Below are 19,934 nucleotides of genomic sequence, written 5' to 3'. Positions count from 1 at the left end.
GAGATCTTTGATCTGCCAGTTCATTCCTTTTTTTTTTTTTAACAGGCAGAGTGGACAGTGAGAGAGACAGAGAGAAAGGTCTTCCTTTGCCGTCCGTTGGTTTACCCTCCAATGGCCGCCGCGGCCGGCGCACCACGCTAATCCGATGGCAGAAGCCAGGTACTTCTCCTGGTCTCCCATGGGGTATAGGGCCCAAGGACTTGGGCCATCCTCCACTGCACTCCCTGGCCACAGCAGAGAGCTGGCCTGGAAGAGGGGCAACCGGGACAGAATCTGGCACCCCAACCAGGACTAGAACCCGGGGTGCCGGTGCCGCAAGGCGGAGGATTAGCCTAGTGAGCCACGGTGCCAGCTGCCAGTTCATTCCTAAAATGGCTGCAACAGCTAGGGTTGGACCAGGCCATAAATAGGAGCCAGAAGCTTCTTCCAGGTCTCCCTCTGGGGTAGAAGGGCCCAAGTACTTGGGCCATTTTCCACTGCTTTTCCCAGGCCATGAGCAGGGAGCTGGATTGGAAGTAGAGCAGCTGGGACCCAAACAAGCACCAATATGGGATGTCATCATCACAGGAAGAGGCTTTACCCACTACACTACATTGCCAGCCTCCAGGAAATAGGTTTCTTTTTAAAAAGATTTATTTATTTGAAAGTCAGAGTTAAACACAGAGAGGTCTTAAATCCACTGGTTCACTCCCCAAATGGCTGCAATGGCCAGAGTTGGGCTGATCCAAAGCCAGGAGCCTGGAGCCTCTTCTGGGTTTCCCATATGGGTACAGGGGCCCAAGGACTTGGACCATCCACTTCTGCTCTCCCAGGCCAAAGCAGGTAGCTGGATCAGAAGTAGAGCAGCCAGGAATTGAAACGGTGCCCTCATGGGATGCTGGCGCTACAGGCAGCATCTTTAATGGCTATGCTACAGCACTAGCCACGGACATAGGCTCTAGGCTCCTAGTTTTGGCCTGGCCCAGCCCTGGCTGCTACAGGCATATGAAGAGTACATCAGCAGAATGAAGACGTCTATCTCCAACTCTGTGCCTCTGCAACTTGCGCAAGGTTTTTTCCCAACAATTGTATCATTTTAAATTTCTCCTATACTCTCTTCCCTGAAAGTTTTTAAAAATAGTTATGTCTCAAATTTAAAACCATCATGAATTTTTACTTAATTTCTGTACAAAGGTTTTCATTTTGGTTTTATAGATGTCTAACTGTTCCACTGCACTCACTCAAAAGACTATCCTTCCTGTGTTGAACAATTTTTGCCAAAAATAAGCTGGTTGTACTTGTGAGTCTACTTCTGAATCACCTATTGTGTTCTAACTCGTTTGTCTAATTATTTCAAAGTAAAACTTTTTTTTTTTTTCCAGGTAGAGTTATAGACAGTGTGAGAGTGAGAGAGAGACAGAGACAAAGGTCTTCCTTCCATTGGTCCACTCTACAAATGGCCGCAACGGCCAGCGCTGTGCCGATCTGAAGCCAGGAGCCAGGTACCCCCTCCCAGTCTCCCATGTGGGTGCAGGAGCCCAAGCACTTGGGCCATCCTCGACTACCTTCCCAGGCCACAGCAGAGAGCTGGACTGGAAGAGGAGCAACCGGGACTAGAACCCGGCACCCAAAGTAAAACATTTATAAAAATTCAGTTGCAGGTCCCCTAAGAGAAGTACTGAAAAAACATCCTGTAGATTTGGCAATGGGCATTGTTGACGTCAGTGTTGAGGTTACTAGAAGCCAGACTGCCCAGAGCAAAAAAACTAAAATCTATGCATATTTTTTCATAATTCATGGATGTTTTGATGATTCCCTCATGTATACAAGTATATCTTATAATTCATGCAGTTATGCAAACATTTATTACTAACTTTAACAAAAGAAAGGAAGGAAGAGGGAGGGAGGAAGGGAGCAAAGCATCACTATATTCTTTGAATTGTTCTCTTTACATTAACAGGAAAATCGTATTACTATCTTGGGGTGGTTTTTTACCAGTTCTTATACCCAGTAAGGAGGGAGATGCACGTTCAAAGCTTCAAGGAAACATGAAAGACAGGAGGAGGAAGGACTTTTAGGAAATAAAAATAGAGGCACCAGTGCCATGGCACAGTAGGTTAATCTTCCGCCTGCGGCGCCGGCATCCCATATGGGTGCCAGTTCTAGTCCCAGCTGCTCCACTTCCAGTCCAGCTCTCTGCTATGGCCTGGGAAGGCAGTGGAGGATGGCCCAAGTCCTTGGCCCCTGCACCCATATGGGAGACCAGGAAGAAGCTCCTGGCTTCGGACTGGCACAGCTCTGGCCGTTGCGGCCATTTGGGGAGTGAACCAACAGAAGGAAGACCTTTCTCTCTGTCTCTTCCTCTCACTGTCTGTAACTCTACCTCTCAAATAAACTAAATAAAAAAATTTTTTAAAAGCAAAGAAAAATAGAAGAGTTTAGCCTAGCAGTTAAGGTTATCCATATCTGAGCACCTGGATTCCATACCTGGCTCCTAATTCCACCTTCCTGCTAAAGCAGTCCCTGAGCAGGGGAAGTAGTAAGGGTTCAATTAAATGGGCTCCTGCTGCCATGTGGGTTATCTGGCTTAGATTCTCCATTTTCTGGCTGCAGCCTGGCCAGCGCTGGCCATTTCAGGCACTTAGGAATAATATAGGAGATGGGGGTTCACATACACACACACACACACACACACACCAAAAGCTGCAACAGTTAAAAAAAGGTTCTTCTAAATGTCCTCAGCAGAGACTTATTAACCTCAGCCCTAATCCATGAAGGGGCCCTTGAGGGACTTGGGAAGCTTACATGGCCCTCTGGTCATGTCATAGTATTTGCTCCGTTGTGTAACCAGCTCCATCGGTTTCCACAGCCTTTCCGATAAGGAAATTTTACATGTTGTCTCTGTCCATGCATCGCATTATCCCATGTTGTCACCCATGCAGGGATTTTTTTTTAATCTCTAGCACTGACCATATGACAGGCACATAATAGGTTCTCAAAGCTTATTTGCTTACTTGATAGAAACCATCAACCTAACATTAGGATATCAATTATTGCCCTATTAGAAAAAGGAAAGCATTTCCTTTATAACTATCACTCTGATTATTTTCTTTTCAATTGTCAGGAACAATACCTAAAATATTTATACAACTAATCCTCAAATAATGAATTACAATAAAAATGTAACTCCTAAAACCCATATTATTGTCTATGTCATGTTTGTCCTCTCGAGCAAAGGGAATAACAATCTCAGCTTCTAAATTTCATTTGTAGGACGAAGCTTAGCAAACGGTCCTAGAAGGAACTACTTTATAATAATTTCTTCGTACACTTTCAAAACAAGAAATATAAAAAGTGAACTCACTGCTTTTTTTTTCAGCTCACTGGTCATCTGTCAAACACAAACAAGACATTATTAAATCAAAGAAGTTGAAAGTGATTTCTTCAGAAACTTCAAACAATTCTAAAGTAAATATTAATGTTTATTAAATATTAGTTACACTGACATTGACTTAAGAAATAGCATAAGGATAAACTACAGAGAGTGTTACTTACAGTCATCGGATAATCTATCTCTGGTAACACAGGTGTCCTCTTAGCCAATGTTCCATCTAAATGTTTTTTGGCTCTATCAATTCTGAAATTTATAATGAGAAAAATGGGTGACCCTGTTAAGATCATCTTAGCATAAATTATTAAAATATTACAGTTTGAATATTTTCCACCTAAAAGAGATGGTCAAGACTTCATCTTACTGAATTTTATGAAAAACAAGTCCCAGTAGACACACCATCAATGAGATTTTAATTTTGAAATTATTTATGTGTAATTCCAAAGGATAAGACTACAAATAAGTCAATTTTTTCCATTAAAACTTCTGTACTTGCGGGTATCATCTCTACTTGAGTGTCACCCCATCAGGGCAGCCTTCCCTTAGCCCCTATATTAGGTAGCATCTCCTTCACAACCCATCCCTTTATGCTCACTTATCTTGCTTCACAGCACTTAGCATTTGATATAATACATGCTGTAGACTGTCTTTTATTACCTTTATCCCCAATGCCTCCAACAGTACCTGGCACATAGAAGGGACTCAATAAAAAGCTTTCATTATCCATAAAATCTCATTTCCTCTCTGCTATCATAATCCAGCTGTTAACAAATATGAAATGTCTACATTATCCAAGTTACTACATGAAATATTGCTAAAAATAAAGCAGCAACAAATCTCAAGGAATTTATAAACCAATCAAGTGAAAAGAACAGAGTATGATGTGGGCACTCAAGGGCTTCTTGCCCCTTCCCCAACCCCCCCCCCCCATTTCCTCCCTTCAGATCGAGACCCTTGGTGCAGAACCAGGCAACCTCCCCTCCATTCCTTACAAAACAACTGGTCAAACTGAGGAGCTGCACAGTGCAACTTGTCTAAGAGATTAAAGTTCCCAGAGGCTTCAAAGAGTACCCTACTCCCCACTTCCCTCCAGCAGCAAAGTCTTTTCCCTGCCCCCAACAGCTGCAAACTCCTTCCTTAACCAGATAAAAACGCCAGCCCGAAGTGTGCTTTGTTGTGCAGTCTCTTCTCTAGAACAGACTGCCCCCACCTCTTTGCTTCAATAAAGCAACGTGTCTGTTGAGGTCGGTCTCTGTCTCCTTTGTCAACCCTTTCTGGGGTACGAAAGGCCAGAACCCCGAGCTATTCCAAAGCTCACAGGCACACTCTGGAGTTTAAGAGAAGATGTAAGTCCATCTCCACCTAGAAGTGTCTGTGCAGGCCACACAAGCTCAGCTTTGCTATGAGCTTTACATGAAAGAGATTTTCGGTAGAGATGTGGTTTTCTCAGGAAATGGAGGGAAAACAAAACAAAACAAAGACTGTTAGACACAGGAAAGATCAAAGGGACAAGGAGGGAGCAGGGAGTTGTCCCATCTGCTCCAAGATTATGAGACCAGGTAGAGACAGGGTTGGAGAATTCAGCTGGAATATCCAGTTAAGAGCCTCAAGTAGCAAGCTATTTATTTAATAAACAATAGGGAGTCATTAGAGTTTCTGAGCATGGAAGCTTTTTTAAAAGAATTTACTTATTATTTATGTATTTATTTGAAAGGCAGAGCAACAAAGAGATAAACAGAGAGAAGGAAAAAAAAAAAAGGAGGTGGGGGGAGAGGTCTTCCATTCAGGGCTGCAACAGCCATGGCTGGATCAGGCCCAAGTCACGAGCCAGGAATTCCATCCTCATCTCCCACATGGGTGGCTTGGGCCAGCCTCCATTGGCTTCCTAGGAGCAGCCCTTCGAACCCACACTCTGATACGGGATCCAAGTATGTAAAGCAGCAGTTTAATCTGTTGACAACGCCAGCCCTGTGGAAACATTTTTTTTTTTTTTTGACAGGCAGAGTAGACAGTGAGAGAGAGAGACAGAGAGGAAGGTCTTCCTGTCGCTCCCCGTCTTCGTGGAGGAACGACACAGGACCCTGCGCTGTTCTTTTGTCTGCTCGGCCCTCCCCGGGTTTGCTGCTGGTTCTTCCCGGGTTGGCTACCATCCCTTCCACCTCCGTGGAAGGGCGGTTCCCCCTAGCCACTTTCCCCACTTCCGCGGGGGAGCGGCACACCACCAGCCGGCTCTCTCGGGGGCTGCACAGGTGTTCCTTCAGATAGATGTTCCCGGTGCATGTTGTCTCTCTTCTCCTTTATAGTCCTCTTCCACCAATCCCAACTCTGCTACCCACACGCCGAGTACGCTGCCCTCCTCCAATCAGGAGCAGGTCCTGCTGTTTATTGGTTGAACTGGAGGCAGCTGTGTAGAAGCTGTTTCTCCCTTCTCAGCGCCATATTGTGGGAGAGCAGATGCATAGAATAAGTCTTAATTCCAGTAACTTAGTCTAGTCCGAGTTGCTCCCCACAGATCCCCCTTTCTTTTTATTTTTTTGGTGTTGATACGCGCCTGTCTTCGGTGCCCCGCGGCACACACTCTGCTCTGCTTGCTAGAGTTGCCCACAGGTGCTTACAAGCACTATCAATCAGGCAAACCGAATCCGGGTCCTCTCTTTGCCATGTTGTGAGGAGGTTTTTAGGCGCTGATGCGTGCCTGTGTTCGGTGCCCTGCAGCACATGCTCTGCTCTGCTAGAACTGCCTGCAGGTGCTTACAAGCCCTACCAATCAGGCAAACCGAATCCAAGCCTTCTCATTGCCATCTTGTGGGGAGACTTATTGGTGTTGATTCGTGCCTATCTTCGGTGACCTGCAGCTCATACTCTGGTCGAGCTGCCTACTGGTGCTTATCGCCTTACTAATCAGGCAGACCGAATCCAAGCTCTCTCATTGCTGTGTTGTGGGGAGGCCTTATTTTTCTCTATTTCTCTATCTCCAGTCATTCCTATTTCTCCTATTTTACTTCTATCTACCAGCATTCCTATTTCTCTCATTTTACTTCTAAACTTCTGTTTCTCTTATCCCTGCGGCTTCCCGGCGCCCGCCCCAAGGCTGCTTCTTGGCAGCTTCCCGGCTCTGAGCCGCTTCAGCCCGTGCTTCTCTCATCTGCGCGGCTTCCCGGCTTCGCGCGCGCACTCCGCGGTCTCCGCGCCCCTTCACGCCCGCACCACGGCCTCGCGCTAGCCCCACGTTCCCTATCTATTCACGCCCCGCGCGCTCTCTCTGCACGCGGCGGCTTCCGCGAGTCACACAGCGTAGCTTACATTTCCGCCACCGGTATTCAATCTAAGTTCCCCGGGCTAACCTGGTGAATTCAACCTAGCTTACGCGTCTCCGCCTTATGGTTTGGCTTCCCGTCTTTTGCTCCCCGGGCTAATCTGATGGATTCCAACCTGGCCCATGTTTCCGCCTCTGGTTTAACTTTTCGCCTTTTGCTCCCCGGGCTGACTTAAAGAATTCCAACCTGGCTTACGTTTCCGCCTCGGCCTGCCCCCGCAGCTTCAATTTCCCTAACATTTTTCTCTACCCGGTATGTTTCCCTAAGTTTTCTTCCAACAATATTCCTCCCTCATTTCTCCTGGCTTCTCCCCACAGTCCGTATCCGAGTCTGTTTGTTCTAGCTTTCACTTTCGCTTTCGACCTTAGAGATTTCTCCCAGCTTCCCCCCGTAGTCCGTATCTGAGTCTATGCCTAGGCTTTTGATAGCTTCTTCCGGCACCTTTTCCGTCCGGCTTTTCCCTAGGCTCTTTGCTAGTCTCTCTCTCTCCGGTATTTTCCCACTTCTTCCCACTTCTTCCCTCCTAGGTTTCCTATCCCTCCTAGGTTTCCTATCCGAGTCACGGCACCATTATGTCGCTCCCCGTCTTCGTGGAGGAACGACACAGGACCCTGCGCTGTTCTTTTGTCTGCTCGGCCCTCCCCGGGTTTGCTGCTGGTTCTTCCCGGGTTGGCTACCGACCCTTCCACCTCCGTGGAAGGGCGGTTCCCCCTAGCCACTTTCCCCACTTCCGCGGGGGAGCGGCACACCACCAGCCGGCTCTCTCAGGGGCTGCACAGGTGTTCCTTCAGATAGATGTTCCCGGTGCATGTTGTCTCTCTCCTCCTTTATAGTCCTCTTCCACCAATCCCAGCTCTGCTACCCACACGCCGAGTACGCTGCCCTCCTCCAATCAGGAGCAGGTCCTGCTGTTTATTGGTTGAACTGGAGGCAGCTGTGTAGAAGCTGTTTCTCCCTTCTCAGCGCCATATTGTGGGAGAGCAGATGCATAGAATAAGTCTTAATTCCAGTAACTTAGTCTAGTCCGAGTTGCTCCCCACACTTCCTTTTTCTGTTGGTTCACCCCACAATGGCCGTTGCGGCCAGCACGCTGCGGCCTGTGCACTGCGCTGATCCGAAGCCAGGAGCCAGGTGCTTTTCCTGGTCTCCATGCGGGTGCAGGGCCCAAGGACTTGGGCCATCCTCCACTGCACTCCCTGGCCACAGCAGAGAGCTGGACTGGAAGAGGAGCAGAATCCAGTGCCCCAACTGTGACTAGAACCCGGTGTGCCGGCGCCACAGGCAGAGGATTAGCCTATTGAACCCCTGTGGAAACATTTTTATGAAGGCCAATCTAGCAGTTTACCAAGGCTAGATGTATTACAGGAGAGAGCCCATCAGAGGTTCTTGTCTTCTCCCAAGAAAAGAATTCAGACTTGAGACATCAAGTAGCAGTAAGCATGCTAGCCAAAATTAATGAAAACAACATTCCTGACAGGCAAGGCAGGATTCTAAGGGAAGAACTGAGAACCTAGTCCACATTCAGACTAGTTTTCAAGATTGGGGTCTGGGCCCCCATTTTTCCTCCCATCTCCATCATCTTGGATATTGTAATGCAGGGCTTCCTGGGCCTGAAATTGGTGAAATTCTTCCCACAACTTCATCAGCGCAGTGTTCCTGGACCCAATAGCCCCCTTGTTGCAGGGTAGGCCTATTCCCCTAAGCTGCTCCCCTCTCCAATCCAGAGGGCTGGGTCCCACCCAACATAATTATCAAAACAGGGCAAGACTTTAGATGTGTAAATGTAGGTCTATAACCTTTCTTCCCTTATTCAACCAAGAAAAAACTCCCATTTTCTTCAGCCCCTGTCACACAGATAGTCTACTGTCTCCCTTGCCACCTAACAGATACAGTATAAGAGGTGACCACAGAGGAAAGCTTACAACCTCAGAAGACTGGAGGATGCCAAGGATTTCAGGAATGAGAAAAAGCCACAATCAAAGGAACACAACAGCCAAATGAGAGAAATCGGAGGAGTAACAAAGGAACTTGAAGCAAGGGTGGCCACAGGAGCCATGAGATCAGAATGGCCAACTTCAGTGCCTATCAAGGTGCCCAAAAGATGCAGATGAAATCAATGATCACAACAGTGGGTCTGAAAAGGACCTCCCATGTCCAGTTCAGTACTACCTCTCATACATGGATCCTCCCATCATGAGGTGCATCCATGTACCCCAGCATTTGGGCAAAGGACACCATTCACAGCTTTCTCAGACAACCTGATTCAGCTCATTCTTAAGAACAACAAAAAAAGGGGAAACCTGTTGAAGTGAAATGGACACTATGAGAAACAGTGACTTGATCAGCTCTTGTCCTGACTGTTGATGTACAATGTAATACTTTATCCATTTTAGTATTTTTATTGTTTTGTTCTAGTACTATTGGTTGAACTCTGTAATTAACACACAATTATTCTTAGGTGTTTAAATTTTAACTGAAAAGTGATCCCTGTTAAATATAAGAGTGGGAATAAGAGAGGGAGGAGATGTACAATTTGGGACATGCTCAATCGGACTTGCCCCAAATGGTGGAGTTAGAAACGTGCCAGGGGATTCCAATTCAATCCCATCAAGGTGGCATGTACTGATGCCATCTCACTAGTCCAAGTGATCAGTTCACAATTGATCACACTGATAGGTCTAAGAGTCAAAGGGATCACACAAACAAGACTAGTGTCTGCTAATACTGATAGAATCAAAAAAGGAGAGAACGATCCATCATGGGAAGCGGGATACACAGCAGACTCATAGAATGGTGGATGTCCTAAACAGCACTCTGCCCTCAGAATCAGCCCTTAAGGCATTTGGATCTGGCTGAAGAGCCCATGAGAGTATTTTAGGCATGGAAAGCCAAGACACTCTGGAAAAAAAAAGAAGAAGAAGACCTAAATGGAAGATCTCTGTGAGTGAGAACCCAGTGGAAAGAACGGGGCCATCAAAGAAGGAGGTACCTTTCTCTGAAGGGAGGAGAGAACTTCCACTTTGACTATGACCCTGTCAGAATAAGATCAAAGTTGGCGAACTCAAAAGGCTTCCATAGCCTTGGCAACTCATGACTAGAGCCTAGGGAGATTACTGATGCCATAAACAAGAGTGTCAAATTGTTAAGTCAACAACAGGAGTCCCTGTGTACTTACTTCTCATGTGGGATCTGTCCTTAATGTGTTGTCCAATGTGAAGTAATGCTATAACTAGTACTGAAACAGTATTTTACACTTTGTGTTTCTGTGTGGGTGCAAACTGATGAAATCTTTACTTAATATATACTAAATTGATCTTCTGAATATAAAGATAATTGAAAATGAATCTTGATATGAATGGAAGGGGAGAGGGAATGGGAAAGGGGAGGGGTGCAAGTGGGAGGGAAATTATGAGGGGGGGGGAAGCCATTGTAATCCATAAACTGTACTTTGGAAATTTATATTTACTAAATAAAAAAAAAGTTTTTAAATCAGCTACAATTTTCTTCAAAGACAGAGGGAGAAAAAAGAGAGAAGGTGAGATTGAGATTTGCCATCTGCTGGCTTACTCCCCAAATACTCCCAATAGGCAAGGCTGGGATAGGCTCAAGTCAGGAGACTAGAACTCAATTCAGTTCTCTCATGTGTGCAGCAGGGACCCAAGTACACTAGCCATCATCTGTTACCTCCCAGGGTGCATATTACCAAGAAGCAGGATCAGAAGTGGGGGTTCCAGGAAGCAAGGCAAGCACTCTGATACAGAATGTGGGCATCTCAAGCAATGGATTTAACCACTTTGCCAAATGTCCACTCCAGGAAAAAGTTACTTATATGGAGTTGCATCCTTTTAACTTCTCTATCCCATTCCTTCATTCCAATAGCAAGATTTACCACTTACAGTGAGATTACTTTCTGGACATTAGTTTAAGATATTTTTATGTGGGGTGGTATTTGGCCTCATGATTAAGCCACCAGTTGGGATGCCAGCATCCCCTCCCAGAAAGCCTGCTCTATTCAAGTCCTGGCTCTGCTCCCAATTCCAGTTTCCTGTCACTGTATACACTTTGGGAAGCAACAGGTGATGACTCAAGTCACCTCTTCCTATTAACTTTAAAAAAAAAATCTTCCTAAGTGATATGTAAAGTTACACAATTAGTCAAATTCACAGAGCTGCAGAGACTGATGCCACAAGCCTATACCCTCACCAGTGAGGCACAGAGATTTCCTATAAATGATGTTGTTTCAAAGTTCCTCATTTTTCCTCTTAGCTGCTCTGGTTTAGCAGTGCCCTGCTTAACCTGTGACTCAGAACACCAGCGCACAGAGTAATGTTCTCTCCCGCATTCTAGACAGCCTACATGTACTAAGGCAGCCTCAGACTGAAGGACTTGCAAGCCGTCCTATTTCCCTGTGCACTCAACTAAAACTCTAAGGCTTTTTCACAAGGAGTAGAAGAGATGCCTGGAATACCCTCCGCCTTCTCCTTGTTAAATTTAAGACCCTCCTCTGTCATGCCTCCCTGGACAGCCGAGCTCTCAGCAGTGGCTTCTTTCAAGGAATCTGCTAACTGGCACCAGTCACCGGCAGACGTGCTCTGTCATTACCCCAACAGAAATAGGCCTAACTTCCTTAGGCTGTTTTTATATGGATGCCACCCTTTAATAAAACAACCATTTCTGGAGTACATTTTCTCCTACTGGGTATAAATAAAAACAGCTGGAAAACACCTCAATTTTATCACTCCCTTGTTTACTTTGTAGATTAACCATGAAAAAGTAAAAATTGGATAGTTTCCAAGGACTGTGTGAGACACCATGTTCAGTGAAGGGGAGGGGAAATCAATAAGTTCCTGATTCTATAGAATGATTTGATTCAACCCAAGAGCTCCCAGGGACTGGTCCCTGCAAGGGGACCCTTCTGCCCACAATTCCTTATATCACAATTACCACACCTCCAGAACTCCTTCTGTCCCATCCACATCAAACCTATAGTGGTTGGAGGAGGATGCATCCCCCCGCCCCCAAGAAATGCACGGCAATTCTCATCTCAGTATAAATACAGCGCTATGGGCTGGCGACACGGCTCACTTGGCTAATCCTCTGCTGCGCCAGCACCCTGAGTTCTAGTCCCGGTTGCTCCTCTTCCAGTCCAGTTCTCTGCTGTGGCCCGGGAGTGCAGTGGAGGATGACCCAAGTACTTGGGCCCTGTACCCGCTTGGGAGACCAGGAGAAGCACCTGGTTCCTGGCTTTGGATCGGCGCAGCGCGCCGGCCGTAGTGACCATTTTGGGGGTGAACCAACAGAAAAGGAAGATCTTTCTCTCTCTAAGTCTGCCTGTCAAAAAAAAAAAAAAAAAAAAAAAACCACCAGCACTATGCTTCAGAATAAAGTGTAACTACTTACAGATCTATATAAAGCCAAAGTCAGATTCTTTCTTTGAAACTTCATTCATCCACTCACTTGTTCATTCACAGTGCCTGACACCCTCTCCATATGTGGCAGGACAAAGCCAAGTACTAGATAGATAAACAATGCATGTGTTAAACAACCTGCTTTCTCTGCTTATGACATGCTTCTGCTTTTCTTCATGTCTCCCAAGCATACAAAGTCTGTTTGCTGGCTGGCTCTTCTCTTCACAATCTAAGTATCTAAATGTAACAATTCCTACAGCTTTGGCCCTAGTTCTTCACTCTTCTCAATTCATTTATTCACTTCTCTGTCTCCCATTTCAACTATTCCTCATAGCTTTAAAAATCACCTAAATGCTGTTGATTCCCACATTTCTATCTCTAGCTTCAACTTCTTTTCTTATATGGCCAACTGTCTATTAACATACTTACCTAAAACACTATGTAAATACAGACTCAACCAAAGACAAAGAGAAGCAGACCCCTCCTCCCAACACAGACCTTGAAAAGTGACTGCTCACAATTAACTAGTGAAGCAACTGCCCACTGTTACCTTGTCTACGGAGGGAAGAAGTCCTAAGTTCTGCTTCTATAAACTCTAGTCATAGATCTGTCCTAATAAATCTGCCCCTGATATCTTTTTTTTAAAGATTCTATTTATTTATTTGAGAGGTAAGATTTTATTTATTTTATTTTCTTTATTTACAGTGAGAGACAGACAGAAAGGTCTTCCTTCCATTGGTTCACTCCCCAAGTGGCTGCAACAGCTGGAACTGCACCTATCCAAAGCCAGGTGCCAGGAGCTTCTTCCAGGTCTCCCACGTGGGTGCACGGGCCCAAGGTCTTGGGCCATCTTCCGCTGCCTTCCCAGGTCACACCAGAGAGCTGGATTAGAAGAGGAGCAGCCGGGACTAGAACCGGTGCCCATATGGGATGCCGGCGCCGCAGGCAGAGGATTAACCTACTGCGCCATGGTGCCGGCCCCCCTGCTATCTTTTCTACAAACATACCAGGCCCACCAACCATTGGAAGTGTGGTCCTAATTCACGTAGGCTGCAATTTAAGCCCACCAATGCTGTAACAGCTAAGGTATCATGCTGATGAACCTATAAATACTTAAGAAACTTGGGATTGTTGCTCAGTTCTTGGGAAATGATTCCAGTTCAGCCCACTGGCTTAATAAACAGCTTGGATCCTCCATTGTCTCTGGTGCCTGTTTGAACAAATGGAGTCTTCCCACCTCAGATTTCTCTAACTATATAGGCACTTCAACCCCAAAAGATAATTATTGCTGTTGATCCTTATGTCATGGGCTTCAATTCTCTATGAATGACACTACCATCTACCTAGCTACCAAAGCCAGTCCAATATCAAATCCTCTTAATTGTGCCGCCAAAAGACATCCCTTGTGTTATGTATTTCTCTCCTCCTCGACTGTCTCCAGTCTTATCCACCCAACCTTTCCTTCTACTCTTTGCCCTTCTCCTTTCACATGAATCTCTTCTCAGTAGTCAAGGTGATATTTTTAAATGTAAATACGATTTCATGTCTCTCCTTAAAACTCATCAATAGCATCCAGTGCACTTCAACATCTGCATCTCTTACCACATTCTAGAAAGCCCTACACAATCTGGCACCACCTTCCTCTCCAGCTTCACCCCCAGGTTCATGTCACCCTAGGGATACTGGCCTTTGACACGCTAAAAGCATTCATATTTCAGGGCATTCATATTTATACCCTCTTCACTAGGTTGCTTTTCTCACGTTTATTTCAAAGAGAATTCTTCCCATTCTCTACTTAAAGACCATCACCCCAGGCCCTTCCTGTGGGGTTCCTGGGAACACCATCCCTTGCCTGTCTCCATCCCAATATCTTGGTTCTTCATAGCACCTATAACCATCTAAAAGGTTAACATACACCCTGTCTTTGCTATTTGTCTCCTCCCACGAGCACACAAATCTCTTCGTCTTTTCTGTTGTGTATGTATTTAGCATTTGCTAAATAAACTGACATAGGAGAAATATGTAGAAAGGGTTAAGGTTGCATAAAGCGATTCAGAGAAGGCTTTCTAGAAAAGTTGGTCTACAAAGCTTCAAAACTAGTTTAATTGAGGCAGTGCTGGAGAAGAAACTACAGAATTCACGGAGTTGCAAGTAGTTAAACATGACTATGTGAAATAGTTACAAGTGTTTGAGTCACTCCTAGAGGGCTCTTATTTACTCTCTAAATGAACTGAAACATTCATCTGAGTCATAGGAATGCAATGGGCAAATTATCTCCGGCTCGGACTGGCATTGTAACACAGTGGGTTAAGTCCCTGCTTGTTAACACCAGCATCCTATCTAAGTGACAGCTGGTTTAGTCCCTGCTGCTTCACTTCAATCCAACTCTCAGCTAATACGCCTGAAAAAGCAACAGAAAATATACCAAGTACTTGGGCCCCCACCATCCATGTGGGAAACTTGGATAGGGTTCCAGGCTCCTGCCTTCAGCCTGGCCTACCTCAACCTAACTCAACCAGTTGACAAGAGTTTCTCCCTCTCCCTGTAATTCTGACTTTCAAATAAATAATAAATCTTTAAAAAAAAATCAGGATCTCTAAAGTACATGAATGGATATTAGTGATTAAGGATGGATGGTCTAATAAAAATATTAAACAATTCATATGATTAACAGATTTAATTAAAAGTAAAATTAGCAAAAATATAAATTATTAACAACCATCAGTAACAGTAATACTTAGTTGCATAAATCTTTATGAGAACGTGGAACAAGAAGCAGGATCCCTCAGAGATGTTTCCCATTTTACAGTTCAGTGTTGGGTTAATATGTTGTAAATGAGATCCAGGTGCTCTTCTTCGTATTTCTCCTCAGAGCTCAGCACAATCAGGTGCCTATGGGATTTCACGAAATAGTAACTGGAACTGAACCAGCCTTATCACAGCCTTCGCTAGTTAGTGCCTAAATTAGTTTCAATTTCCACTAAACGGTGGAGTGGGGAAGAACAGGATATTGGACTATGTTTTCTCTTGTGTGGAAAAAAAATTGCTTTTACTTTCAGGGATACATGGTTATCACCTGTTGCTGAGTCAGTCAAGCACGAGAACTCTGGAATCGGGCTGTCCAGCTCCAATCCCCAGCACTGTGACCTTGGCTAACTTACTTCTCTTTTTCTAGATGAGAAAACTGAGGCACAGAGAATACCCAGTGCCTCACAGGGTTGTTGCGGGCTGACAGTTAAAGAGAGAACAACTCCTGGAAGAGAAAGCACTGTATAATCTTTACTATCTTTAACACTTTTCTGATGGCTTTTCCAATGAACTTGGAGACAGTATTTTGCCCATGGACGAGCTACATAGTTCAACCCTGGTATGAACGTAGACACCACTACTGCACCCGAGTGCAACAGCCACTCACACTAACTGGTTGATCGTCCTCTGCTGCTCCCTGGCTCTTCTGTAGCTGATCAGTTCACTCTGACTTGGTGTGAGGACGCCTATGTCTTTTGGGGGGTGGACGATGGGGGGTAACTTCAACTTCAGAGCCTTCTTTTCTTCTTCGATGGCAGCTCTGTCTGGATCTGACATCTTGGTCACTTAAAGATGAAGACACTCTAAAGGAGAACAAGTTCAAATAGCCACTAGTGTGAATGCAAGCGTTAATATACATATGCTTATATATACATGTCATATACATCTTAGACACACGAGCTTCTATACACACCAACACCAAATATGAAACTCAAGACTCTTCATCTCCCAAGTGTAGAATTAACTGGACAATAGCAGATAAATGGAAAGGGATTCTTGTTAAGAGTTCTGTCACCCACTTGCTCTGAAGAAAGGAAGTCAAGACTTGAAATTAACTGAACTACGTGTTCTCTACAAATCCTTACTGGGCCTGCTTTCAAAGTTTTCCCTAGATGCAAACCACAACCACACCTCAGCAAAAATCCAGTGGTTAAGGAAATAACTGCCCCCTCCCACAAAGCTGATAGCTAACATCGTCAATATTTGCAGGCATTGATGTTATACTTTAGTCTTGTTACTTCCTCCAGATTGTAATGCTATGCCCAAGCAAAAACAGGCATACCTAATGCACAGCGAATCTAAAATATCTTGTAAAATAAAACCTCAACAACTTAGCTACACTAGCAAGAGCACTGAAAGCAAACGCCTACTTGCAAGAGCTGCAGACTCCTGCCTTGGGCAGGTAAGCCTTGGTTTTCGAGCTGTTGGCCAGAGATCACCTGAGCGAGCAGGGACAGTAGCGACCACCTGCCGGGGAGCGGGGGAGGTACCTACCTGTCTGATCGTTTTCCACAGACAAGAGGGAGATGTTCAAAGCTTCTCTAGTGGAAAGAAGGAGGTGCCCAAGTATGAAACCTCGAGAACGCCACCAGCTCCTGGCAGAGAGTAAGGTCAGCGGCGGTCGCCTACCGTTTAGAAACAGAGTCGTCGCCGTGGAAACCACCGCGGCCGCAACCGGCCGGCCGGACTGGGAAGGAACTGCCCAGCTGCCATAGATGTGGATTCCCCGTCACCAACAGAGGGGAGGGGAGGATTTTTTTTTTTAATTGCCTTCTCTTGGAAGGGGCCCGGAAATCAGACTCTTAATACTGTGAAAAACAGCAAGACTTGGGTCGGTTGGAAGAAGATTTATTGTAAACACTCATTCTCAGAGGGGGATAAAATCTTCCAGTCCCTATAGAGGCTTCCTGCATTCAGCAGTTTATCTTTCTGCATTTTCTACTTACTCGGCACTTTCAGGAAATCCTTGGCAAAACCAAACAGGTGTGCAAACCGCCAGGCTGCTTGGAAAGAGAATTGTGAAATTTTGCAGTTTGAAGCCCACTCTTTCTAAATGGTAATAGCCTCCTCAAACACTATGTGTCTCAAAAACAAAACCAAAAACACAACAAATCCTGGAAATGTTTTGGTGGCAAATTTGTTCAACAAAGATTTGAGCACCTTTTACGTACCAGTTACCATGTAAGGAACTTTTTTTGTTACAATGAGACACTATTGTGCCTGCCATGATTTTGGAAATGACCCCCTAAAATATATACGAAAATGCAGCCCCTTAGAGTTCCCCACAAGTGCCATCTGGTGTGCCACATATGTTACCGGAATTTGGGGAGCCATACGATATCACTATATCCTTATTAATAAATCCCAATATTAATAAGCCCAAGAGAGTTCTTGCCTAATATTTAGAGAAGAATTCTAAATACCGGCATAAATAAATGAGGCAGCATGGTACATTTTAGGCTTTTATTTAGTGTGAAAGATGCATAGATTTTAGGGGGTCATTTCTAATATCAGGTACACAGTAGGTGCTCTAAACATGTCATTGAGTGAGTGAATAAATAAGTAAAACTTCTTGGTAGTTTGTAAAAGCAAACTACTTGTGCAGAAGACAAAATACTTGAGCAAGTATGTGATGGGGTTTTGAAGAACAGTTTGGCTAAAAACTACTAGGCTAAAGGGAAGGCAGCAGTCTGTCTCATGATAAACACAGCCTTTCCCAGTTAGTCAGTCAAGCACAAATCTAATGTTGCAGAAAGGATTTTCCAATTGCCAGTCTAGGGAAGTTACACTGGGTGGATCCTCCTTTTCCTACAGCTTGCCCTATAGACTAGTCTGGCTTAACCAGTCTCCACAGTAGCATAAGCCAATGGTATACTTCCCTTATTAAGCCCTAAGCTAACATGTCTTATTTTGTAAAATTATAATTTATTTGAAAGTCAGAGTTACACAGAGAGATGGAGAGAGAGGAAGAAAGAGAGAGGAAGAAAGAGAGATCTTCCAGTCACCGGTTCACTCTGCAGATGGCTGCAAGCCAGGAGCCAGGAGCTTCATCTGGGTCTCCCACTGGGGTGTCAGGGGCCCAAGCACTTGGGCCATCTTCAGCTGCCCTTCCCAGGCGATTAGCAGAGAGCTGGATGAAAAGTGATGCAGCCAGGACACAAACCAATGCCCACATGGGACACAGTCCAACATCCTATATAGGGGACAAGTTTACCCACTATGCCACAATGCCAATCCCAATGTATATCATTTTTTAATGATTTGTTTATTTGAAAGGCAGAATTACAGAGAGGCAGCAGCAGAGGCAGAGACGGAGAGAGAAAGAGGTCTTCCATCCATTGGTTCATTTCCTAGATGTCTGCAATGGCCAGAGCTGCGCTGAACCAAAGCCAGGAGCCGGGAGCTTCCTCTAGGTCTCCCACACGGGTGCAGGGGCCCAAGGACTTGGGCCATTTTCCACTGCTTTCCCAGGCCATAGCAGAGAGCTGGTTCGGAAGTGCAGCAGCCAGGACTCAAACTGGCACCCATATGGGATGCCAGCACTGCAGGCAGCAGCTTTACCTACTGTGCCACATGGCTGGCCTCATGTATATCATTTTTAAAAAGCTTTAAATATGGGGTTGGCGCTGGGTTCTAGTCCCGGTTGCTCCTCTTCCACTCCAGCTCTCTGCTGTGGCCCAGGAAGGCAGTGGAGGATGGCCCAAGTGTTTAGGCTCCTGCGCCCACATGGGAGACCAGGAAGAGGCACCTGGCTCCTGGCTTTGGATCGGCACAGCGCCGGCCGTGGCAGCCACTTGAGGAGTGAGCCAACGGAGGGAGGACCTTTCTGTCTCTCTCTCTCTCACTGCCCTCAACTCTACCTGTCAAATAAAATATAAATAAATAAAAAAGCTTTAAATACAATTTATATGCCACAAAATTCACCATTTATAAGTACACAATTATATATATATATATATTTTGACAGGCAGAGTGGACAGTGAGAGAGAGAGACAGAGAGAAAGGTCTTCCTTTAGCCGTTGGTTCACCCTCCAATGGCCGCTGCGGCCGGCGTGCTGCGGCCGGCGCACCGCGCTGATCCGATGGCAGGAGCCAGGTACTTATCCTGGTCTCCCATGGGGTGCAGGGCCCAAGCACTTGGGCCATCCTCCACTGCACTCCTGGGCCATAGCAGAGAGCTGGCCTGGAGGGGGGGCAACCTGGACAGAATCCGGCGCCCCGACCGGGACTAGAACCCGGTGTGCCGGTGCCGCAAGGCGGAAGATTAGCCTATTGAGCCACGGCGCCAGCCACAATTATATTCTTTTTAAGGAAATTTATAGAGTTGTGTTCCCATTATCGAAATCTAGTACTAAAAAACGTTTCTTCAGCAGTCCCCACTCCTACTTCTAAATTTAGAAAACCACTGATTAGTTTTTGGTTTCTTTAGAGTTGAAATTTCTGGAAACTTCATATAAATAAAGCAATTGAGGGGCTGGGATTATGACACAGAAGGTTAAGCCACTACCTGAGATACTGGCATCCCATATGAGTACCAGTTCAAGTACTGGCTGCTCCACTTCCAAACCAGCTCCCTGCTAATCTGCCTGGGAAAGCAGTGGAGGATGGCTCAAGTACTTGGGCCCCTGCACCCACACAGGAGAACTAGACAGAATTCTAGGCTTCTGGCTTCAGCCCATATGGGATATCAGCATCGCAGGCAGTGGCTTTACCCACTATGCTATAATGCCAGCCCCATTTTACCTTGTTTTTAAATGACAGCATGATATCCAGTTGGACCTCCAAGAAGGATTGGTAAGGGCCATAGCTCTCAAAATCTGACTTGTGTTTTTGTTTTTTTCTCTAATTAGCACCTCAGTTTCAATTATGATTTGGCTTCATTGTGTTTGGACTTACATAAAGGTGAACTGTGACTTACTTGAAAATTTATCTATGGGGGCGGGCATTGTGGCATACTGGGTAAAGTCCCTGCCTATGGTGCTAGTATCCCATACGGGCACTGGTTTGTGTCCTGGCTGCTCCATTTCCTAT

General features: G+C 45.5%; 1 protein-coding gene across 1 annotated transcript in view; it reads right to left on the bottom strand.

Moving 5' to 3' along the window:
• DNAH12 (dynein axonemal heavy chain 12) overlaps positions 1 to 16,817 on the bottom strand; it is a 209,048-nt gene extending 192,231 nt beyond the window's left edge. Inside the window, exons 1-4 of the mRNA XM_051852268.3 lie at positions 16,398 to 16,817; positions 15,511 to 15,706; positions 3,535 to 3,616; positions 3,344 to 3,370 (exon numbers count right to left, since the gene is read on the bottom strand). Of these exons, the coding sequence (XP_051708228.3) occupies positions 3,344 to 3,370; positions 3,535 to 3,616; positions 15,511 to 15,680 (279 nt within the window). The 5' untranslated portion in view covers positions 15,681 to 15,706; positions 16,398 to 16,817. The remainder of the gene's footprint in view (positions 1 to 3,343; positions 3,371 to 3,534; positions 3,617 to 15,510; positions 15,707 to 16,397) is intronic.
• Between the last annotated feature and the right edge of the window lie 3,117 nt (positions 16,818 to 19,934).

This window comes from Oryctolagus cuniculus, chromosome 10, assembly GCF_051225735.1.
Source record: "Oryctolagus cuniculus isolate XC-2025 breed Fujian yellow rabbit chromosome 10, ASM5122573v1, whole genome shotgun sequence".
Classification (NCBI taxonomy): domain Eukaryota; kingdom Metazoa; phylum Chordata; class Mammalia; order Lagomorpha; family Leporidae; genus Oryctolagus; species Oryctolagus cuniculus.
The sequence above is the reverse complement of the archived record's forward strand: the minus strand, read 5'-3'. Positions and strand labels throughout refer to the sequence as shown.